General features: G+C 37.7%; 4 protein-coding genes across 8 annotated transcripts; 2 read left to right on the forward strand and 2 right to left on the reverse strand.

Annotated features, from left to right (window-relative positions):
• Positions 1–5891: 5891 nt before the first annotated feature.
• On the forward strand, positions 5892–11392 carry LOC125217728 (auxin response factor 5-like). Of its 3 annotated transcripts, none has more exons than XM_089060137.1 (15): positions 5892–6103; positions 6656–6838; positions 6950–7062; positions 7611–7709; positions 7809–7865; positions 8000–8152; positions 8238–8322; positions 8395–8485; positions 8582–8746; positions 8861–8983; positions 9068–9143; positions 9235–9370; positions 9447–10738; positions 10828–11015; positions 11102–11392. In XM_089060137.1, exons 2-15 carry the CDS (start codon positions 6739–6741, stop codon positions 11223–11225), a joined length of 2802 nt encoding a protein of 933 aa, XP_088916263.1. In that variant the 5' UTR covers positions 5892–6103; positions 6656–6738; the 3' UTR covers positions 11226–11392. The 3 variants fall into 3 exon arrangements, with proteins under 3 accessions (XP_088916263.1, XP_088916301.1, XP_047975208.2); XM_089060175.1 differs by lacking the exon at positions 5892–6103 and adding an exon at positions 6460–6477; XM_048119251.2 differs by lacking the exon at positions 5892–6103 and adding an exon at positions 6461–6575.
• Positions 11393–11799: 407 nt separating this feature from the next.
• Positions 11800–15045, forward strand: LOC125223933 (uncharacterized). Of its 2 annotated transcripts, none has more exons than XM_048127245.2 (7): positions 11800–11983; positions 12184–12801; positions 13300–13487; positions 13727–13950; positions 14062–14255; positions 14644–14769; positions 14851–15045. In XM_048127245.2, the coding sequence occupies exons 1-7, from the start codon at positions 11828–11830 to the stop codon at positions 14947–14949; spliced, it is 1605 nt and encodes a 534-aa protein (XP_047983202.2). In that variant the 5' UTR covers positions 11800–11827; the 3' UTR covers positions 14950–15045. The 2 variants fall into 2 exon arrangements, with proteins under 2 accessions (XP_047983202.2, XP_047983203.1); XM_048127246.2 differs by lacking the exon at positions 14851–15045 and adding an exon at positions 14495–14556.
• A 2-nt stretch (positions 15046–15047) lies between these two features.
• LOC125223934 (39S ribosomal protein) lies at positions 15048–17138 on the reverse strand. Its single transcript, XM_048127247.2, has 2 exons — positions 16742–17138; positions 15048–15307 (listed from the first exon to the last, which is right to left on the reverse strand). The coding sequence occupies exons 1-2, from the start codon at positions 17096–17098 to the stop codon at positions 15275–15277; spliced, it is 390 nt and encodes a 129-aa protein (XP_047983204.1). The 5' UTR covers positions 17099–17138; the 3' UTR covers positions 15048–15274.
• Positions 17139–17857: 719 nt separating this feature from the next.
• LOC125223669 (protein IQ-DOMAIN 32-like) lies at positions 17858–24171 on the reverse strand. 2 transcript variants are annotated; one of them, XM_048126916.2, is made up of 6 exons: positions 23925–24171; positions 21713–22039; positions 21407–21628; positions 20968–21051; positions 19340–20861; positions 17858–18261 (listed from the first exon to the last, which is right to left on the reverse strand). In XM_048126916.2, the coding sequence occupies exons 1-6, from the start codon at positions 24006–24008 to the stop codon at positions 18173–18175; spliced, it is 2328 nt and encodes a 775-aa protein (XP_047982873.1). In that variant the 5' UTR covers positions 24009–24171; the 3' UTR covers positions 17858–18172. The 2 variants fall into 2 exon arrangements, with proteins under 2 accessions (XP_047982873.1, XP_047982874.1); XM_048126917.2 differs by lacking the exon at positions 17858–18261 and adding an exon at positions 18604–18920 and having other exon boundaries at positions 23925–24168.
• Between the last annotated feature and the right edge of the window lie 91 nt (positions 24172–24262).

A 24262-nucleotide genomic window follows, 5' to 3' on the forward strand; every position in this document is an offset into this window, starting at 1 on the left:
TAAACACTCTCGGCGTTAGAATTTGCAGAATTCTCAAAACTAAATCTAAATAAGAATGAGAAATCTAAATCAGTAACTAGTAGAACAACTTACATTTTGAAAAATCTTTCTCATTTGGATTCATTGTTCGACTATGGATGGAGGCGACGGCGATTGCAGCAACGATGGATGGAAGCGATGGCGACGGTGGATGGAAGCGACGGCGACGATGGATGGAGGCGACGGGAAGAGCAGTGATGGTGGGAGATGAATTCTGCAATTTAGTGAAATGTCTATTATACCCCCACCTTGTATAGTGAAGTAAATCTGTGATAGAGTGAATTGATTTCTCCTTCAAATTCGAAAATCTCATGTGTTAAAACTAGCCCTTAATTTTTTTGATCTTATGGCTGTGATTTGTTCTCTAGTTATATACTTAAGGGGCACTTTCCCCATATGACTACTCATTAGATTAATCCTCTAAATTTACCTCTCAAAAATTCAAATGTGCAGGAGCTCTCTCTTTCTCTACTTAGTTTAACCTCTTCGGACTCCTTATCTTTCAATATATATACATTTGCTTTTAAAATAAATTAGCCGACTTACTAGGTAGTAGCTTAGGTTATACTACTTTAATTATCAAGTGATATGGGAGTGACACGTATCTATCACCAATCTTACGTCATAAGCTAAATTAATACAAAGAATTACTTTCTTTTATTTCCCTATCCTTACTATTTCTTACTATTAGATCCCATGCACATACATGAAATTATATTTTACTATATATAACTGAATAGTATACTTATATATATTATATTTCCATGCACATATTGACATTATTACACATGCACACACTATTACACGTACATGCATTTAAATTAAAAACTTAGTATTTAAAGCAATATTACATAATATATGTAACTATTTTTATTTTTATTTATATTTATTTATTTATTATTATTATTATTATTATTATTTTAAATCTTTAAAGAATCACAACATTAACTACTACTATCGATGGTATCCACTTAAAATACTAAGACACATATAACTAACAATAATAAATATGTTAACATGCAAAATGATGCATGTTCCGGGTTAGAGATGTCACACGTGGAGCACGCATTTGGTGTGCTCCAGGCTTGATAGGCGGCAATTAAGGGTCCAACGCGTTTGTGGGATGTCGGCTGCATTGCTTCTATAATGTACGCCTGTATTATCATGCACAACATGATAGTCGAAGATGAAGGTGTACAACTGACTAATTGGGTCAACGACGATGAAGCCGGTCCAAGCCACGACGTGGCCACTCCCAATGTACAAAGGGGGGCACCTCACGATGAAGCCGGCCGCCTCCAGGCACATGCCGACATGCGCCAAGTGGATGCGCATATACAACTCCAAAAGGATTTAATTGAAGAGTTGTGGGCGCGGAGGATCTCATGGCGATAGTTATTTTGGTTTAATGTATTTTTTTTATTATGGTATTTTTTTTAATAAATGTAATTTTTTTATTTTAATGAAATTAATGAATTTTTTCGTATATGTGTCGTATGTTTAATTCCGCATTTTGTGTTTAATTCCGTAAATTTATTAGTTGTTTATTTTAATAGTGCTGATGATGTGGCTACCCTGTGGCTAGCCTATTGCTTGTCCAATTGTTTGTCCTGATGATGTGGCAGGAGGAATTTTAGTGCTGGGTGATATGACATAAAGAGAAACAGGCTAGCCTATGGCTAACCTATTTACGATTGTGGATGCTCTTATCTGGACATTTTATATGTATTGCACAGCTAAATATGTTTCTATAAGAAAAACTACTTGGATTTAGAAGGTCATTTCTATCAAAATTTAAAATTGACTATATTTTAGGCTTTTAACTCTTTGACCAAATATTAGTTTCAACTTTCAACTTTCAACCATTATCGACTATTTAAGATCTATTTAAATTATCCCTTTGTGTTGTCAAATCTCCAATTTAGATTCCTCTTTGATTAATTGATTTTTGGATCATTTCATATGAGCCTCATTTTCTTGTTTGCAGTATAGCATTAAAACTTTCCACATTCAATAGCTAGGTTCCGATTAAGAATCACCATTCTGTTTGTTTGACTTTTTGTCTGAAAAATTTAGAAAAATAAGGCAATCAAATGTTGGTAAAAATGAGGACTAGTGCTAATTACGAACGAATGTTTGGTTAGATTGAACTACATTTTTTTTTTAATTCTTTTATACTCTCATGCATAAAATTAAAATTGAAGTTTGATTTATTCTTTACTCTTTTAACTTCAAACAGAGAAATAACATTAATTATCAAAATTTGAATTTTATGTAATCAAAATTTATAAAGAACTACTACTCCCTATAATAGATTAAAGAGGAAAATTCTAACATGAACCTAATGCTCATAAATATTGTGAACATGTCAATTCTTATATTAATGTAGTAATATATCAATGTGTACTGTGTGTAGGTCTATTTTGTTCATGTGTTCGCAATTTCGTCTGTTTTCCACTAATGAATTAATTTCTTCTCCCTAAACACTCAAGTAATACTCAGATATTTTAAATGTTAACATATCAGAGCATCTTTAGGTATACAAATAACAAATGAATTAAATGAACACACTTACACACACCCGTCCGTACGGTCCTTTAATCTAATTGTTTTTGAGAGAAGGTTACTCTATTATTGAAGAAAGTTGAGGAGTACTTACTACTATTCCTTCAGTTCAAAAAATAATGTAAATATTGGGATGACACGTTTTTTTAGTAAAAGTTATATAACGTATTTATTGAAAGGATCTCACTTAGTTGGTGATTAGATATTATTTGATTTCGTGTAATATGGAATATAAAATAAAATAAAGTATGTTAAAAAAATTAGTACTAGGGGTGTCGAAACAGGCAGCGGATAACGAGTAATTCCAATCACGACCCGATACACGGCGGGTATCGGGTACCCGTTACCCAATGATGGTGGAAAACAGGGCCGGTTTGGGTATTGTAAAAATAGGTTCTATGGGTATCATGTATACCAGATAGACTGTTAATCCAGATATTTTTAGGTTTGAGTTTTTTTGTTTTTTTTTAATTTTAAGTTTTTTTTTTATTTAGTTAAGTGTTAGCAGTTTTGATATAGAGTTTATTCTTTAATAATCCCTCTCTTCTCTTTTCGTAGTACTCCAGTATTTCTTTCCACCTTGACACCTTCTACCCAATGCCGCCAGTACCCTCGGTGAGTGAAAATCTTTCCAATCTATTCTTCTCACCTTGACACCTTCCACCCACTCTACACACACATCTATGATTCATATATATAAGTACTTATTTTATGTTACAATACACGTACGGTCATAGTATATATTAATAGTCTTTATATTACTACATTCGTCCTCCAAATTTTAACACACTTTGATCCGACACGAGTTTTAAGAAATGTAATAAAAAGTGAGTTGAAAAAATTGGTGGGATGTGAGTCCTACTTTTAAAATATTAGTACTAGTTTTATACTCCCTCCGTCCCACTTAAGATGACACGTTTTCCTTTTTAGTTTGTCTCAACTAAGATGACACATTTTTTTTTTGAAACGTTTTCTCTCCAATTAATACACCCAACCACTTTTTTCACCCCTATTAAAATATTCATCTTTCTTTCTCTCTCTATTTTAATACTTCCACTCACCTTTTCTCTCTCCAATTAAACACATTAACCAATAACTCATAAAATCCTGTGTCGACTAAGGAATGTGTCATCTTAGCTGGGACGGAGGGAGTAATAAAATGTGAGTATGAATGAGTTAGTGGAATATGGGTTCCACTACCAAAAATGGTAAAAAGTGAAGTGTGTCAAATGGACCGAAATAGTAAACTGTGTCAAAATTTGGGGGACGGAGGTAGTAATATACATGTATTTATTATATTATAGAGTAAAGACCAAAATTGGTCCAGAACATATGGTCATTTTACCTTTTTGGTCCTAAACATTATCTTTTGATTTTTTTTGGTCCTGAACATATGGAAATTTGATCATTTTGGTCCTCCGTCAACATTTCCGTTAAAAACTAACGGTCAACGGGTTTAATCCCGATTTTGACCAAATTAAACTTTTAATTCTGATTTTTTACTCCCTAATTAATTCTTTAATTATTTTAATAAATATATTCTTTTAAAATTAGAGAATCCCAAGGCGAACCCCCCTCTCTCTCCCCACCCTTATTTCTTCTGATTCCAGAAACGGTAACCCGTCGACTCCTCCGCCCAGCTCCCGTCGCCCTCACACCGGCGACTGTCGGAGGCAGATTACTACTCCCTCCATCACCATCGGTCAGACACTCTCTCTCTTAACCTCTCCTCTTCACCCACAAGAACAAATCCCCAATTCTGTCGACACAACCGAGAAGACTCCAAACCCACCGATGCCGTCGCCGAATCCTCACCCCTCGCCGGAATCGCTCCAAGCCGTAAAAATACGATTGATTCATCAAAAATTCAGAAATTGCATTTTCAACTATTGATTCGTCTCCAATTTTATTTATTAGACTTTACCACCAAAATCCCCAAATTTAACTAAAAGAAGAGAAATCAAGAACAACAGTGAGCACAAAAAATACGATTTTTATTAAATTCACAGAGACGATTAGAGAGAAAAACATATCAACACTAAATTCAGAAAATTCAGAGCTCGCTCGAATCAATTCGCGACGATCTCATCGGGCTCTTCGTAGTTTGGGTCCTTGGCATCGACGGCGCGGCCGAGCTCCACCGTGGAGTAGCTGTCGCCGGCCCACGTGGTGACGTAGCTGTCGCCGGCCCACGTGGTGACGTAGCACCGACGGCATTGAATTGATTTTGTTATTGAATTGATTCATTCTAATTTTAAAAGAATATATTTATTAAAATAATTAAAGAATTAATTAAGGAGTAAAAAATCAGAATTAAAAGTTTAATTTGGTCAAATCGGGATTAAACCCGTTGACCGTTAATTTTTAACGAAAATGTTGACGGAGGACCAAAATGATCAAATTTCCATATGTTCAAGACCAAAAAATCCAAAAGATAATGTTTATACCAAAAAGATAAAATGGTCATATGTTCAGGACCAATTTTGACCTTTACTCTATATTATATTTACAGTAACACAATTGTATAAATCAGATTTTAGAAAAATAAAATAAGGCATGTCGGGTGCGGGAAACCCGACACAGGTATCGGAATTACTCGAAATGCCTTACCTGTCGGATGAAGGTAGTAAAAATACAAATTTTTGGGTTCGGGTACCCGCAAAATCGGGTGCGGATACTCACGGATACCCGTTTCAACATCCCTAGTTAGTATTACTACGAAACTTTATTACGAGTGTCATCTGTCTTTTAGACTTAAAAATACATTTGACAATCATAAACACCACTCCTCTAAAAAAAATTTGTTTCAGTTTATCATGGAATAGATTATGTACCAGTAGTACTACTTATTCTAGTTGAATTATTCATTTAAAACTATAACTAATATTTATAGTTTCTTTTAATACTATGGATACATAGTAGTACTAATTTATATTTTTGATATTACAAGTGATCGAACAATAAGCAAATACTAATATCATTCATATGAATGTTTAGGTGATGGCTTTTAAGTGCGTTTAGCTTGTGTTAAATCGAGATTTCCACACATATAAACACGAATTTAATAATTATTTTAAAATCAAACTTAGTAACAAGCACGTCAAGGCCACATGAAAATGTATGGGGATTAACGAGATGAATTATTTTTCAAATAAGAATTCGAACTTGTTTTTGTGTTAAAATGCTACCTACATTCTTACATTATTTTTTAGTAGAAGTGAGTTGTTTATGGGTGCAAGCAAAGGTTGTCTGATTGTCTCTGCAAATTTCTGTTTCTGATTTCTTCAGCTCATAAAACAGAACCATCTATTTTCAGCAAGTTTATGGGCAGCTTAAGAGTAATCACACTCTTTGCCAGTTTTCAGGCAATCCCCTTCAAACAGCATGTATCGAGAAACTCGAGAACCGTGAAATAAATCGAATAATGTCACTGTTAAAGAGAGAGAAAGAGAGTAAAGATTCAAGATTTTTGGTGTTTTGTTGATTGAGAAAGAGAAAGGTGAAGCCTTTATGTTTTTTACTTCAATTTGTCATCTCTAAACGCCATTTTTTTCTATTGAAAGGTCAATTTCTTTATGAGAAGAATATGATTCAAGAATGAAAAAAGGGAAGAGAAACAGTTGATAGTCCAACCACTCATGCTTTGATCCGCGTGCTTTGATGGGCAAAGAAAAATGCCCCCTCTAAATCATAGTCTGTGTGTTTATTTTTGTAACTTTTGTTGTAAAAAAGAAAATTCCCTTTTTTGCTGTGGATGGGTTGTTGGTGGTAGGGCAAGAGGAAGCCCCACTTAGATTTTTCAGTATTACTCCTTTTGCAGGGTGTGTTTTGTTCCTTGGTTTTGGATTTTTTAGAGCATGCCTTCTTTGATTGGTTCCTCTCATACCTCTAGATTCTCTGAATATTTGTCTTGGCCTTATTCCTCTCTTCCCTTCAGCAAAATTTACTTATCAATTCCATTTCTTTTTAATGTACATGCATTTTCTTGAACTAGTTTTTGTTAGTTATATTGCAACTTTTGGTTGATTGGTGGTTTTTACTCTTTGTGAAGCTTGATTCTTGGCTCCATTGCTTGATGCAAGAGATGGAGCCTGTTTGAGAGGGAGTGTGTTTTTGTTTTGAGAGAGGGAGAAGATGGCTTCTGTTGAAGAGAAGCAGAAGCCAGGAGGTTTGGTGAATGGGGGAAGCAATGTAATTGATAGCATGAAATTGTTGAAAGAAATGCAAGACACTGGTTAGTTCTACTTCACCTTCTCTATTATGTTGTTTTGGTGAAAACTTGATGTGAAATTCAATGACATTGCACAAAGAGCATGTAATTATGAATGATTCTTGATGTTTTTAGGAGTAAAGAAGCCAATAAACTCAGAGCTGTGGCATGCCTGTGCCGGTCCACTGGTCACCTTGCCTCAGGTGGGGAGCCTTGTATACTATTTCCCTCAAGGCCATAGCGAGCAGGTTCGTCTCTTCGTCTTCAAAGCCGCTGCATACATGCATTTTACACCAACTGGAAAATCAGCCATATTTGGAAGGAATGTACTGGGGAATTGATTTGTTTGAAGTGAAACCTTTTTTAGCTAATTGTACAGTTAGTGCAATCATCATACTGTGTTATTTGTGTGCTTATTTAGGGCTCTTTTCTGTCTAAGCTTTGAGCGGAAGGAGTAATTCCTACTAAAATCGATAACAGTGGACGAGTTAGATAGCTATTTATCAACTACATTCTGTCCGTTCGAAATGTTTCAAGCTCAAACAGATTTCACAGAATTTGGCCTTTGAAATATAGTCACCCGATGATGAAACCAAGCATGAATGCTATTTCTGTTATAGAAAGTAGAATACCGTGCTCTCTTTAGATAGTTATCCGTTTCGGAGATTTGTTAATAAGGTAGGAATTGATAGGAAATGGATCAATGACATTATATAGAATGCTATTCACTTTGTCATGTTACTCAATTTGGTTCTGATTGAGCTGAGCCTAGTATATCTCCATTTCTCTGCCTCAGGTTGCCGTTTCCACGAATAGGTCACCAACGACACAAATACCCAACTATCCGAATCTCCCTACACAGTTGTTGTGCCAAGTTCACAATGTTACACTGCATGTAAGTATATCTAAAGAGAAACTATTTAACGACTTTGGTTAACAAGAATTTACAACTATGCAATTCATTACATCATTTTAACTGTCTTCGTGTCAACAGGCTGACAAAGAAACCGATGAGATCTACGCCCAGATGAGCCTGCAATGCGTAAATTCTGTAAGTCTGGCAACTTAATATTTGTTCGTCGGCTTCTATTACCATTCAACAAGATCTGAAAATAGTTTGGTGGCGACTAGAATTCCCATATAGTGCGCTTTTCGTCACTGATGATGCATGCTTTCTTCTGGTAGGAAAAGGATGTTATACCTATACCCGATTTTGGACTGAAGCCTAGTAAACATCCAACTGAGTTCTTTTGTAAAACATTGACGGCCAGCGATACAAGCACACATGGCGGCTTTTCAGTTCCTCGGAGGGCTGCTGAAAAGCTCTTCCCGCAACTAGTATGGTTTTGGTCTAATTCGTTTTCTACTTGACTCTCTATACCTCAATGGTGTTTCAATTTATTCTTTGCTTACCGATTTTCAGGATTACTCGATGCAACCTCCAACTCAAGAACTAGTAGTCCGGGATTTGCATGATAACACGTGGACTTTTCGTCACATATACCGGGGTAAGCATGCTGTGGTATATACTTCTGAAACACTCTATAAAAAGTATAACCGTGTTTGTTCTTGTTATGTAGGGCAGCCAAAACGGCACCTTTTGACAACTGGCTGGAGTATGTTTGTTGGAGCAAAGAGGCTTCGAGCAAGTGATGCGGTTCTGTTTATCAGGTACGATAAAACAAATTCAAATTTACTTTTCTTTCATAAGAATGCTTGTGGAAACAGAGAATTCTAAATATTTTTCCTGCAATACTTAAATTGTAGAGATGAGAAATCACAGCTGTTACTGGGTGTGAGGCGCGCCAACCGTCAGCAAACGACTCTGCCATCTTCCGTTCTGTCTGCTGACAGCATGCACATAGGAATCCTTGCTGCTGCTGCTCATGCTGCTGCTAATAGAAGCCCGTTTACAATCTTCTACAATCCGAGGTATGTGGAATAATAGGTCCTTTTCACAAGTGTGATGCCATTGTATTTTCAGAAATCGAAGATGGGAAAATGAATGTAAAACTCACTTGCCTGTAACTTTAACTCATTTTGTAGGGCATGCCCCTCAGAATTTGTCATTCCGATGCCTAAATATAGAAAATCAGTTTATGGTACGCAGCTCACTATTGGTATGCGATTTGGCATTATGTTTGAAACCGAAGAATCCACTAAACGGAGGTAAACAGGCGATGCAGATCTGCTTTGTATTGACATCACCTCAGTCTTTGCTTTATGTTGTTTGGCTTCTCTCTCTGTATACAGATACATGGGCACAATTATAGGAATAAGCGACATAGATCCGTTAAGATGGCCCAACTCGAAGTGGCGTAGTCTTCAGGTAGTTAAACTGATGAGAGACTTGAAATCTTGCTTTAAAGCGAAATCTTTTGTACATTATGATTGAATGTGATGCTCATTTCGAACGACAGGTGGAGTGGGACGAGCCTGGATGCGGTGATAAGCAGAATCGAGTTAGCCCTTGGGAAATCGAGACTCCTGAAAGCCTCTTTATATTTCCATCTCTAACTGCAAACCTCAAACGCCCGTTCCACTCGGCCTTCATAGGTCGTTTGCTTTATTAACATCAACTTGTTTTGGTTAACTTTTCGTATTTGCTGATTTGTTGTTTTCCATGTATCAGGAGCACCACCTGAGTGGGATTCTTTGATGAATCAGCCTTTCCTCAGGGTTCCCGGAAATCCACATGGCGAGTTTCAGTGCCCCTCGGTATCAAGCATGTGGTCAGAGCAGTTACTGAAGATGCTAGCAAAGCCTCATGGTATGATGACTCCTAATTCTATGCAAGAGATGAAAGATGTTGCGTTCCAAGAACCCAAGTCTCTAATGCAACCGGCCATCAATCAAAAACCCGAGATGATGGGGGCGCAGGACGTTTGTCTGCAAGGCAACATTCATCCTCAGAGCTTCACCAGCCAGCCATATTTAACTAACCAGAGTAACTCACTACCAGGAAAACCTAACATATCCGGGAACCTAACATCTCCGGGATCTGGTCATGAAATGTCGAAATTAGACTCTGTTCCCGCTGCTAATAAATCAGGTCAGTGTCGGTTGGAGGGGCAGCTCATTGAAGAAAAACTGTCGGGTAAGCCGGTGAATACACAAGGCTTCAACAATGATTTCATGGTCACAAGCCAGATTGGTGGCTCGGTGCCTCTCCAAATGAGCTCGTGTGGAACACAATCGCGCCTGGAGACGCATGGTCTTCAAAATCAACCGGTCGATGCATCCCAAGTAGAATCTACTAATGCCAATGCCAATGGTTTGCTTCAATATACCAACCAGGTCGATTTTAGCCCGTATCCTATGATGTGTCCGTCTCCTACTGGATCATTTAGAAACACAGGATCTTTGTCCATGTTCAAAAAACCCGATCAGCCTCCCATGTCATCTGAAGTTGGTTACCCGATGCTGCCTTCAGTCGGGCAAGAGTTATGGGACGGTCAGTTCAGCAACCCCAAGTGCGCCGTCTCTGGAGCCAATCTTCCGGTCCTGCTGACTCAACATGACATGTCGAACCTCCAGTATAGTTCGAATGCTTTGAAAGACTTGTCAGATGATAACCACAACCAAAGTGACATATACAGTTGCCTCAATCTTGATGGAAGTAACAGCGGGAGCACAGTGATCGACCCTTCTGTTTCGAGTACCATCTTGGACGATTTCTCCGCCCTAAAGAACATGGATTTTCCGAACCCCTCAGATTACATCGTCGGGGGCTTCTGCTCGACCCAGGACGTCCAGTCCCAGATCACGTCGGCCAGCTTAGCTGACTCCCAGAATTTCTCCATACAGGAGTATGCTGACAACTCGGGTGGGGCATCTTCGAGCAATGTGGACTTTGATGACAACAATCTCCTGCAGCAGAACTCCTTCCAGCAAGGTACTCCAAGATTTCGAACGTACACAAAGGTGATGATCCAGATCCAGCCATTTCATTGATTCGTCTAGTCGTTTCGTTTAACATTCGTCTTAATGATGATCTTGCATGACGATGACAGATTCAAAAGGCGGGATCTGTGGGGAGGTCGATTGATGTGTCGAGCTTCAAAGCCTACAACCAACTGCGGTCGGAGATTGAACGCATGTTTGGGCTGGAGGGGCTGCTGAACGACCCCGGGTCTGGATGGAAGCTCGTGTACGTGGACTTTGAGAGCGACGTCCTCCTCGTTGGAGATGATCCGTGGGAGTAAGTACACTTTTATGTTATTCAAATGAGACATATATTGTGATTGGAATGCTAATAGTAATATGAGGTGGTGTGTGTTGATGCAGGGAATTTGTAGGGTGTGTGAGATGCATAAGGATTCTGTCGCCGTCGGAGGTGAAGCAGATGGGGGAGGAGGGAATGCAGCTGCTCAACTCTGCGGCATTGGAAGTGAGCTGCGGTAAGGAATGAAGAAACCATTTGTATTCAGAGGAGAGAGGATGATGATGAACTCAAGTTACTATGTTGTAGGATTATCATATAATAGTATAAAATTTGTCCAAGTTGTCTGAAATCAACAGAAAAGTTCCCAGATTTTGTTCCAAATTTTACTTTCAGTAAATATCACTACATCAAAACCACAAGCATTGAATATCTAACTGCATGTCGATGCACATCAATGACGGATTTAGGTGGAGTTGGATGTGCATGAGGATTCCATTGTCGATGAAAACACAATTAAATTTGATTTTTGGAGTTCACTTCCATTATTCGTCCATCATTTATTCCAAGCGAAAGGCCTCAACCTTCGAATGTCGATGACGATCTTATCACCGTGTCGAATCCGTGGATCTGCAATTGATGGGAGCAGATCTCCTACTCCAACACTAACAACAAAATAAAAGAATCCTACCATCACCGAGTGACATATATTTAATAATAATGTTATGGAATTAATATAATTCCTTTTTGTATTTAAAAGATATCATTACGGTGACGGTTAAGGCAGTTAAACTTAAATTTCACTATTCCAGAAGATATAAGCTCTTGTTAATCAGGAAGAAGGCAGAAAAATGGGGCAATCATCATCGATGGAGCAGGGAGTATCACCGGAGCTACGCAAAGTACAATCACTAGCTGCATCAACTGGAGCCCTTCCTTCTCTCCAGAAATCATTTCCTCTTCTCTCTAATCTCCAAACTCAATCAATTCCTCTCGCTTCTCTTCAGGTAATTCAATTCAACAACACATTAACCTCAATTTATAATCATCATGTGGTTTCTTCAATTAGGTTGCCACTTACCCGATTAATTTTTTATTCAATCACGCTCTATATTGCAATTCGCTTTCCCAAATTTATTACTTGAGCTTGATCTTGATCTTTTGATCATGGTTGGTTATTTACACCGTGTTCGCTTTTTCGTCACAGAAATGTTTCGATTTGACTTGTGCGAATGTGGAATCTGATAAAGATGTGGTGCTTAAGGAATTGCCCCTATTGTTTAGTCATCTAGGTTCTGCAATAGTTGAATTGTTTTTTGTGGCTGATAAAAATGGAGTGAATGAGGTAGAGTTTTTGAGAGGTTACACCAATATCTGCGGAAGGGCGGTTGCTTCCACATTGTTAAACAATTTGTTTCGAGTATTTTCCGTGCCATGTTCGAAGGCCGGGCTCCAAGTCGATCTGCAGTTTGAGCTATTTGATGATAATTGCAAAGTTAGTGGGGCGTTGTTGCCCCATGATGTTCGTATGCTTCTGTGCCTCTGTTGGATTTTCTCCTGTGATTCTAGGATGTTTAGAGGGAATGCAGGGCAGAGTGAAGGGAAATTTAGTATTCCAGATATCTCTCATTTGGTATCCTCGGCTATTGAGGCGTGTAGTGAAGGAGATGCTGGTTTGGATTTTTGGGACTCCAATGTGTCGAAGATAGATATTCAACTTCCTGCTGTGAAAATTCATCTTTGGGCATTGAAGAATGTACCACACCTCGCAGATTGCTTTCAGCAATTCGTTCATGCAAGACTCTGTTACCCCACGGCCCCGGAGGTGGTACACTTTGTTCCATTCTTCATATTGTTTTGTGTGATGTTACACAATTTCAGTTACTCGAGTCTTGAGTATTTCAAATAAGTTCTAAAATGGATGCTTCATATACCATAACTACTTTGAGGTTTGGGTGCAGTAGTTTTTGTAGACCTCTGATTCCTATAGTAAAGGAACTTCAGGGGACGATGATCCGCATCTACATCTCAAAATTGACAATATCTATTTATACCTAAGAGATGTGAAACACGGTACTACATTTTAAGCTTGATAAACATGCATGAATAACAGGATTCTTTGCACGTCTCGGGTTTTTGTTGATTTGTGGTAGATGCTATTTACCCCAGAACAATAGGTGTTAATAGTTCCTTTTCAATTGTCAATTTTATGAAGATGAGTCTCTTGTAAAACTGATTTTTGCGAAGATGATGATATCAATGGAGCTTCACAAGCATCTTGTATTAAGCTTATGTCACTAATCTTAAAACTGACCAATTGCAGGAGAAATCAGAGCCATCATGCTCTTTTGCTAATGAGAGCTCCTCTCCAGAAATTTCTAAAATTCGGCTTTTGACTCCTGGAAGGGCCTGGGCCATCTCACTCACCTTGAGAGGTGCTATACATGAAGAGGTGTCAAAATCTTGTTTTCCCAGTGAAGATTATCAAACGAACGAAAACCTACTTTACCAGTTTGTCCACTCTCTTACAGACTTGGCTGCATTTATGTTATTAACTTGTTTACTAGCAGTTTGTTCTGCTCTGCTAAATTTCTCGTATGGCATACTATAGCCTGTCTTCTATGTTTCTGAACTTAATCCCTATGCCGACAAACTCACAGTAATTGTTATACTCATCTGAATTTACATCGCCACTACATTATCTGATTTAGATGTAGCTTAGTAATACGCACTTGCAAAACTACATGCAGATCCTCTGTTGATGGCAAAGGTCTTAACCGCTTTTGGTCAAGGGTCGGGGGCTACAATGGTCCAACACTAATGCTTATTTCTGCATGTGAGCAAAAGAGCAACGCAAGGCCATGGATCATTGGTGCGCTCACAAATGCGGGCTTTGAAAATAAAGATATATATTATGGGAATTCTGGCAGTCTGTATGCTTTAAGTCCAGTCTTTCATGCATACTTATCCTCAGGTCAGTCCAAGTAACTTGGGGGTCTATTCGATGATTGTTTGGCATTCTCTGCTTTATAGATATTTTTTGCTTAGACGATTAAAACTAACAGGAAATATACTGAATCGGCAGGAAGGGAGAAAAATTATGTCTACAGTCATTCGCACGGTAGGGCTTATGAAGCTAAACCCAAACCAGTGGGAGTTGCGTTTGGTGGATCTTTAGGAAATGAAAGAATATTTTTGGATGACGATTTTGCGAAAGTTACTGTTCGTCACCATGCTGTTGATAAAACATACCAACATGGCAACCTTTTCCCCAATCAGGTATTTATTGTTTTCTTATTAGAATATTAGGAAATTTCACTCAACATTAACTGAATAGTATGTCCAAGTCTTTTTGGACCTAGTTTCTGATTTGAATTTAAAAGAACAATTACTTTCTTATTTTTGTTCATTTTCAACCCCCTCCCTCAAAGAACTGATTATACAATATGTTGTTTGTGTGCATTTTCTTGGTTCTTAGAATCTTCATTAATGTTATTATTCAAATCTTCATCCTATAGAAGAGAGACACTTATATTTGAAGTGCTCCAAATTTGGATGATGGTTCTTGTAGAAAGTAAAGGTACAATGGATATATATTATCAAGTGGTGTGGTGGCTAAATCTGATGCAGTGACTAATGATCTGAGTTTGTGTGTGCACATTATTAGGGATTTCTCCCAACTGAAGCCTCGGTTTTCCAAGTAGAGGTATGGGGATTAGGCGGGAGATCTGCTCGAGAGGTACAAGCTTCTCATCAGAAGCGAGAAGAAATTTTTACAGATCAATGGCGCAGGGTAACCAAATCTTTCTTTTGATTTGGTTGAGCAGTCAGTCGAGCTTCCATGGGGCACGCTAATGCTATTCTTCTCTTGCAGATCGACTTAAAGACATTTTCCAATTGGGAAGATTCACCCGAAAAGATGATGATGGATATGATGTCCAATCCGAATGCAGTTACACGTGAAGAACGATGATCACAAGAAAAATCTTATCAATATATAACACATTGTAAATATCACTGTACATTAGAGCGCTGTGTGTTGGGAATAAATTAAATTGCTTCATCGTCATATTATTGAACCCACTGAGCTTTTTATTCACACAATAAATTGCAATTTTGAGTGTCACTTGGAGATTTTGAGAATTTCTTTCATTGAACTTTTAAAATCGTAACAAATCCAACCATAATCTATATGTCAATCAAGAATTTCACTCTAACTAGAAAATGATGTCAACATAGCAATTGCAGCTTAAAAAATTCCAAGTGGTTGATCCAGAAAGTGAAGCAGCCTCAAACATTCACTGCTGCGGTTTGTCCTCTGCTTTCTTTGGCTGCACAAGTTCATAATTATTTAAAATCCACACATTACAAAACCATAACTAATCAAGCAAAACATAAAATATCTACTCTGACCAACTATTTTCTCAAATACTCCTACTTATTAGATTTGCATCCATTAGATTGATGAGATGGCAACCAATTTTTATGAGCACGATACCCTAATATATTTACTAATATCCTATCTACAGAGAGAAGTTAATAGGTCCAGTCATGTTCTAGTTATATGGACGAATGGGGCGTTGGTGAAAAGGAAAATGCATGCCAACACACAAGAAAGATAAATAGTAGTAGAAATCATCTAGGAATATAGTCTGCATGAAACGTGTTTGGACATGCCAATCAGAGTAAAGATCTAAACTGGTACGTACATATTTTTGGTTCGAATTTTGTTTTTGTGCAGGAACAAATGCATTTGAAAATGTAATGTATATCTGATACTATTATGTGAAATTGAATTGACAAAGGATGTGGAAATATGATATTGAGCAAGCCAAACTTCTTTTATTGCATTCCACTAATTGTTTGAGCATCAAATCTTTCAAAAAAAAAAGGTCATGCAATGAAACAAAACGTTTGAACAGGCGGATGTTGCATTCCGAGTTACTTACACTGGCTGCTCTAAGTGGTAATCTATTTCAGATGATACAAGTCCGCAAAAATAGATCCAATTGGTCAAAGATCAAATTCGTTTGAAATAGTTTTTCAACTACAAATGCTCAACACTTCTTCCACCTATTGTACGAATTACTAATTCACAGTTTCACATATCACTTTGAAGTTTGAACAACACCCTACAGGATAACCGACTTCAGGATGATTGATTAAAAGATTCTGAAATTCATTTAGTTACTTAAGAGCAAACCAATGTTAATGTGTTGGCACACAAGAATGACAGAATAAAGAACTTCACAGAGCTGCAATAGTCCACAAGTAAAAACACTATGTCTCAGTTAGAGTCATATATCGCTCAAGCATTGAGTTATTAGGCAAACTCTAGAGTTTTCACACCCCATCAGGAATGAAGAATCCATAACAATCTGAAATCAGCATTGAGCATTTCACCCTTTCAACTTAGTTAAGCAAAATACATCTCAAAAAGTGAGATCTAGTGATGGAGCCACGATAACTCAAGAATTTAGTACTACTTGACAAACATTATCATCTTAATCACAAGTACATATTAAACAAATTTGGATTCTCAAATATTAAGCCTGAAATCATTTATTTCTGTTTACTAGTATCATTTTCCCACCAATTCTAACTCAGTAGAATGAACACATCCTGAGTAAATTCCGCAGCATATAAAACGAGACAAAACAAAACCAACTGATTAAACAAATTAAAAAGACCATTTCAAGCATTAATGCCCAGAACATGTTGGACGAATTATGAAATGATAGCAACATTAAAAGGAAAGAAAATACCTTAATTCCAGTAAAAGGCTGGTGAAGCTCGTGATCGGGGATAACAACGGGCCATTTCTCGCCGGCCTCGCGGAACATCTGCTCGGTCTCAAGGACCCGGCCCTTGTCGAGGATGAGGGCGCGGATGTGCTGCGCTGGGGTGGAGGTGGCGTCGAAGGTCTCCTCGACGCCGTTGGCGAAGGTGACGGTGATCTGGGGCGGGAAATCGTCGGTGCGGCGCTTGACCTGGATCTGGCAGCTGGGGTTGGATTCCTTGGCCTTGCGTGCGTTGCACTGCGCAAGGAACTCCATGCAGGACGCCAATCGAGGGTCCAGCGCATTGAATTCGATCTTCACCTTCGACAAAAATTTCAACATTTTGTCTCTCCTTCCTTCCCTTCCTTCGCTCAGCGTCTCATGTGTGTAACTCTGAGGGTTTTATAAGCTCACGCACAACACTCTTGTTTTTTTTTTTAATTATTATTATTATTATTATTATTATTTGTATTTGCTCCTCATATTTCAATTCTTTATATACTCCAGTATTTAGATTTTTAGATATAATCCGTGGGTATGTTTAAAACACACAAATAAAACACTACTTACTTAGTACTAGTACGTTTTTATGGTTACCTAGGGTTCTTTCCCAAGTCAAAACTCTATAAAATATGTAAAATATAATTATCAATGTCATTATAATCGAGCTCTATGTTTTTTCTATACTAGAAACGAGTTTGGGTTGATATTGGGTCGAATTAGGATCAAGCCTTGAATTTTCCGGATTTTCTAAGGCATTTCTCACACATGATCGGGTAAATACATAGTCACTTGAAATACTCTTAACGTATAGACATCTTTTAGATGAATGGCACGATAATCCACACAAACTGTGTGCTTTGTTAATTAGTCATTTTTTTACTTTGATCTTCATGCTCTTCCCCTTTTATCTCTTTTAGGGCATTTTTACCATCAAAACATGACAAACTTGTTAAACAACTAATTGATGGAGTAGAAATTCGAACAAAAAAATATTCAAATAATTTAAATCCTATTCAAAGCATACTTAAGTCTAACCCCTAAGTACATGAACTAATGAGTTTATCATTAGTATAAATTCAAACAATGCATACTTAGTTTGATATGCACAGTTTGAATTCAAACAATACAAGCTCAATAAGATGGTATGAATTGACCGAATTCCTGCCATGCATGCCAAATTTGCACGCAGCCAGTCTTGGCACTGCATGCACAAGTTTGATACTTATGGCATGAAATTGCCGACTGCATATGAGCATAATAGTATTAGTAGCTAGTAGCTACTGCCCCAGCAAAAGGAGACGGTTCCGGAAGTACTGTCTGGCTGCCATTTATGTAGGAGGCGTATTAAAGTCCGTCACGGCTGGTGATGGCTTGTCCACTGCCCCTAACACCTGGTTGACTCCTATGAATTTCTCAACCAGAATAATAAGGCCAGTCGTGGCTGGTGACAGCTGTCGTTGGTGGTTGAGTCGTCCATGTCCACAAACGCGCAAGGGCAAGGGCTGTGATGGAAATGAAGAAAGATGCATGCAAGCTTCAGATCAATCCTAGTAAGCTAATTAATTACCTAAAGATTGTTAATCAATACACAATGTAGGTACATGAAGATAAGAGAGGTTGTGCAGCTCATAGAGTTAGATCATAATCGAACAATGTCAAGTCTAAACACTGTTGAAATAGAAACATCAGTATTGAATTTTCAAAAGTGGTGGAAGTGAGAAACAAAATTGACCTCTAATTTAAACATTATACCAATAAAATGTTACACTATAGTTTACATGCCTTGTTTAAAGAGGAAAACCTAAGCATCCAAGTGTTCAAGTACAATTGGGAATCGGCTCAAATCATGAAACAGCAAAAACTTAAACCTCCATATAGTAAATACTACAAATCACATATAGTAGTACCTGGTAAGACTCAAATGAGACGTTTAGAGGTAAGAATTTTATAATGCCAAAATAAATAATGATATGGTACATTTACATCCATGCTCACTTGACTTTACATCTCTCTGAATAATACAGTACTCGTGCATATCATGACAAAAAAAAAAGGACAACAAATCCACACAGCAGCCGAGAAAGTAAAATGACCATCTGGGACGTGCTCGAATATCATCAGTCCGGCCACAAGATTAATGTCTAGCGCAGCCATTTCCGGCCTGTGTTATGTTAACACCAAGACACAAAAAATGTGCGACAAAAGTTAATGAGGTGAAAACAAAGAAATATACAGCTAACAATTTCCTGGAACAAACAATATCAGAAATAGATTTCAGCTGGCTTTACTTCTCAGTTACCTATAACAAGCTAGATTTCCAGTTAAATACAAAGAAAAGCAAGAGTGATTCTGATGTTTTCTGGAATGTGCAAGTATCGCTAGGCATATTGGTAGATAGTAAGACATGTAGTCAGGTAAGTTTTCAGCAATAAAATGATTTCATTTTTTCCAATCACCACAAAGTGGTATTAAGCTCAGTCCAGCAGTAGAATATCATCAAAAATCGAGCACAATCATTTGTATCCGTGTAATATGGCATAAAGTTACAAACCAACAAGCTTGAAGAGAATTAAATGGTACCTTGAGGGGAGTGGGTGTCATTTCCTTTTGCATTCTGTTGTGCCTGAGATGGGGAATGCTGAATACGGGGAGATCCTTCTCTTTCATTTTTACCAGGATGGTAGGGTCTGTTTTTGAGGATGATATCCTTGTCTTGTGCATCAGGACTTGATTTTAGAGATCCACTGGATAATGCTTTGGCTCGTGCTGATTTAGTTGGCTGCATGTAACTTGGTAGCGAATTTTGGCTACTAGCTTCTCTTGGTTCCTGATCTGTAAATTCAAGTTTTGTCGAACCAAAGGATTTACGCCTCTTTCCAGATTTAGGCTCCTCTGCCGGCTTCAAACTACTTTGAGTGGGAGAATCGTAATTAGGAGTAGAGACGGAACTCTTATCAGCAGATAAAGATTTCTTCTTTTCATTGGAATTAACTTTTCCACCATTGCTTTTCTTGGGACTGACAGAAACTTGGCTGGAAAGCTTTGCTTGAGATTTAGGGAGAGTTACATTGCTTCTTGGAGAAACTTTAGTTAATGACTTGTCCACAATATGGATTGCATCAGATCCCGGTTTCACCTGCTGCGTGTTACTTTGATCTGATTCCAGCTTCTTCGCATGGGGTGGTGATTCTGAAGCAAGCACAGAATTAACGTGCTCACCAGAAGATGGGTGGACAGTTTCATTTCTCTCCAAGTGATCGATGTTGGCATATGACAGTTCAGTTCCCAATATGCTAGAGTTCTCAAAAGCTTCATGTTCTAATTTCTCTCTGCTTCTAGGATGGTCAGTTTCTTCTAAAATTTTAGGTTCCAACTCAAGATCATAGACTCCCCCATCCGACATATCTGGTGAATCAAGGGTAGAAGTAACGGAAAGCTCAGTACCACATTCTGAGCCAGCAACTTGAATGGTCACGGCATTGGATAGGGAAGCATTATTTAATCCAATTTCCCCAGAGTTAAATGGTGGACCAGCAGAACTTAGTTCTTCGAATTTTGAATGGGCGGCAATAAAAGAGGGATTGCTTGCCTTGTGAGGAAACCTTTTCCTCTCAATTTCGGGTTGCACAAAGGAGAACTCTTCTGACTCGTGCATGGCTTGCTGATTATTAGTTTCGTACTTAACTAAGACAGGCTTGGCTTCCATATTTCCTATCAGACCTGTTTCCATCATTTCAACAACACCTGATTCTGCCATTTCATATCTTGAATTTGACTTTTCAGCGTTCTGCAGTTTGGGATGACTAGTCAATAGAGGGTCTGATGATGCATGGATATCTAAGTTGTCAGCATCACGGGTTATCAAGTTTTCATAGTTTTCAGATGATTCAGCTGATGGTCCCAAAGCAGATTTTAAGTCTTTCGGCTCACACCCAATGTTTTCCTTCTCATGCTGTTCTGGAGCTGACCCAGATTTGTCTTGCTCTTTGTTGCTCACTGGTGAAACTGACATCCATCTTTCAAGCCATTTCCATGCAGAATCTGATTTTGCAGGGTCACATTTGATGTTGATGGACTTTGTCTTTGGCATAGATTCCATAAGCTAAAAATTTAATCCAGTAAAGAAATAAAATGTCTGCATGAGTTAAACTTGTTTGCCTTGGTGGAAAGATAAAATGTACTCTACTTAACAAGAACAAATGTTTCACCTGAGAAGCAAATTTATTGCCGAGTAACTTCTTAATTGAAATATAAGCGCTTGTACTATTTGCCTTGGCTTCTGTTTTGCTCCTCTGAAACGAAAGACACGGATGAGAAAATTCAGGTATAAAAAGACTAAAGAAATTCATATTCATAAGGTTACGTCCAGTAAAAATCAAACAAATGTGACAAATAGATTTTTCAATCAGTCCGAAGAGGCAAAAGAAGAAGTAGTTTTAACCACTTAAAAATGAAAATCAATAATATCTACGGAGTATATATTATAGTTGAAATCTGGAATGGGGAATATTCAGAAACTAGAGAAGACGGATTCAAATGTATATCGACAAAAGAGCATGAACGTAACCTCAACAGTTTAGTTATAGAATTGCTGACTAGGAGAGGGAGGAAAAATTGAAAGTCGAATGGGTGATTATATTTTGTTACCAAGACTGTTGAATTGAGACCATCCATGACACTAATTTTCTTCTTCTTCTCAAAGTCACCCGATCCTTTGAGACGGATATGGCGTGCTCGTATAAGAGCTTGCATTTTGATAATGGCTAGAACACACCGAAGAGTACCAACAGCATGCCTTCGAACTAAATGACCTCTTATAGCAGCTTGGAGTTTGATAATGTTCTTCTGCTTCAGAAGCATCCTTCGGACCTGGTTAAAAACATAAGTCGATCGTGATACGTTATTTCAAATTAACTAAAACAGCAAAAACTACTTTGATGAACAGGTATGTACCAGATATCCCCTGATGGCAGCTTGGATTAGGATGGCACTGGACTCTTTGGGGGTTGCATCTACACTACACTCCTCTTCATCAGTAGCGATTACGTTTGAAAGATTTGAGTCTACTTGAGCAGACAACCTGTGCTTTTCATCCGTCCATTGAATTACAGATGCCTTCTCTGGAACAGACAAGTTTGGCTGCACTGGTAAGTTGGCAACAGTAGCCTCTGGGCTTTCAGTGTAAGAAGGTGCTTCTGAGATAATAGTGTTACTCAATACTTGATGTCTAGCAGATCTCTTCCGAAAACTCCACCCACTCCGGGCACTTGAGAGCTTGCTCTGCAAATAAGATAAAAATTTAACAATGAAAGAAACAAATACTTAACAAACCATAAGTGCTAGTGATCTAATTTCCATATCTTAAATTCTATAAGAGCTTCACAACCTCAAACTTTTTAATAGATGATCGTATTTAAGTGATCTTAATATCAATCACTTTTTCCCCTTTAGAATCACAATTTTTCACCCTTAAGAGTGAAAATATAGAGATTACACCACAAACAAAGGGACAATGAGAAGTGCAAGAAGATGTGATCCAGGTCTTCAGGTTGATTCCTGAACAAGAGACACCGATATGGGGAAAATGTAGTGACTAAAGACTTATTATGATTGGAAGGAGGTCAAAGAGTGTAGCATTATGCAACAATTAATTTCTTCTCCTTACTGAATTTATGTATATTAGTATCTGGCCAATGACACTTGGCTTAGAAATCCTCTGAAGGAGGAATATATTGATATCGATCAAAGCAAGTGATTTATCTGGGGAATAGTCTAGTGAAGTAGCACCAACTCCCACATGGGCCAAAAACAAAGCTAGAGAAAAGGAATCACGAAAAAGGTGATTTTATTCCAATGCTATATGTTTATAAATGACACTTACCTAGCTCTCAACCATAAAAGTAGATTGAAGAACCTTGACTTGACTATAAAAGAATCAGCACAGAAAATCTTTAAACTTGATCATGAAACGTAAATTGTACAGGTAACTTGCTTTGTGGATATCTCCCAGTTTTGTTGCCTAATAACTGTAAGAATCCTTCAAGTTTAATTAGCTAAGAGCAATTCCAATGCTGACTTTCACATGTTTAAATTGACACCTTCAAACTATAAAGGGTATTGAAAGTGAAGAAAAGTAGAATATGTGGTTTTAGAAATATGAAAAGAATAAAACACAAGTAAATAACATTAAACATCGGCAATAAGATGTAGAAATTACACATACTTTCTGTGTTAGTCAGATGAAGATGCAGTACGCACAAAGCGCAAAAAATACAGTTGTATTATTAGCATCATTTAAGAATATTGTAAAAGTTCTCACTTCTGTTTGGAATAAGAAAAGTTGAACCAATTAGAAAGACATCCTGGTTGGAAAGATATAGCAGAATTCAAGTTTTTTTTTTTTTTTTTTTTTCTGTTTTTGTTCCATATCCATCAAGTCTTGTTTCAGTTGTTATTGAAAATTTCACTTCTGTTTATGGCATCTAGCTTACTTATACTAGCAAATGCTGCCATAGATATAATTCTTAGCGAGCAACACAAAAAATGTCGAGTCAACTTACAAAAATATTAGATTTAAATTCAAGCATCGTTCCATGGCCAGGATTACAGAAGCAACAATTCCTTATGGTTTTTACTACATATTTTGGTCATTTATTTCATACTCCTACTTGAAGAAAAGATAAAAGGAAAAGAAAGCAAATAAAGCTAAAAGCAGAATATAACAGGGAAGGGGTACAATCAACAACCTAAAAATGTTATAGTGAGTACAGGTCAATTCGCACAGAAAGTTACTCCAGCAGATTCTATCCTAGGTTTCATCACTCAAATCAGTCAGGTGACTAATTGAGCTCAGAATGTATTCTCAGAGTCACCGGAAAAGGTGAAAGTAAAAAGGTCGAACTAAATTGAATCAAGTCAAATTCAGATTTACCACAAAACAAGATGCATTAATGATCTCAACACCCAACCATCCAAAAACAGCAAAAAAAAGGAAAGAAATGCAGACTGTAAACCGTTAGTGGCGAATTCAAAATTCAAAACAACATACGCATGAACAATTGAAGCTGAAAATTCTTCAAATTCAAATCTGGAAGCGTAAAACAATAAAAATAAAATGAGAATGAAATGGAGAATATTAGGAAGGAATAAATGGATAGATGTATACTTGAGGCGTTTGAAGATCTCCATGGTCGACGGAATCGCTGCCGCAGGCGATGATCTTGAAGCATGACGCAGTTGATTTTCCCATGCTTGGAAATTCACTGCTCTTTCTCTCTCTCTGAAAAATGCTCTTTGTTTTACTACTAAGTAATAGACTGGAGCAGGCCGGAGCAGAGCACTGAAGAGTGTTTTTGTCGTCGGAAATTCAAACAGATTGTAGGGGCATTTTCGGAAATGCGGACTCAAAATATCTTCTTAAATCCAATTGACTTGTGTCTAGATTCCGTGACATATAGATTGATGGGCTTATTATTTTAAGTCTGTCCATTTTGAAATATCATT

Source organism: Salvia hispanica, chromosome 1 (genome assembly GCF_029641045.1).
Source record: "Salvia hispanica isolate PSC_SH4W2 chromosome 1, Shi_PSC_v1, whole genome shotgun sequence".
Classification (NCBI taxonomy): Eukaryota; Viridiplantae; Streptophyta; class Magnoliopsida; order Lamiales; family Lamiaceae; genus Salvia; species Salvia hispanica.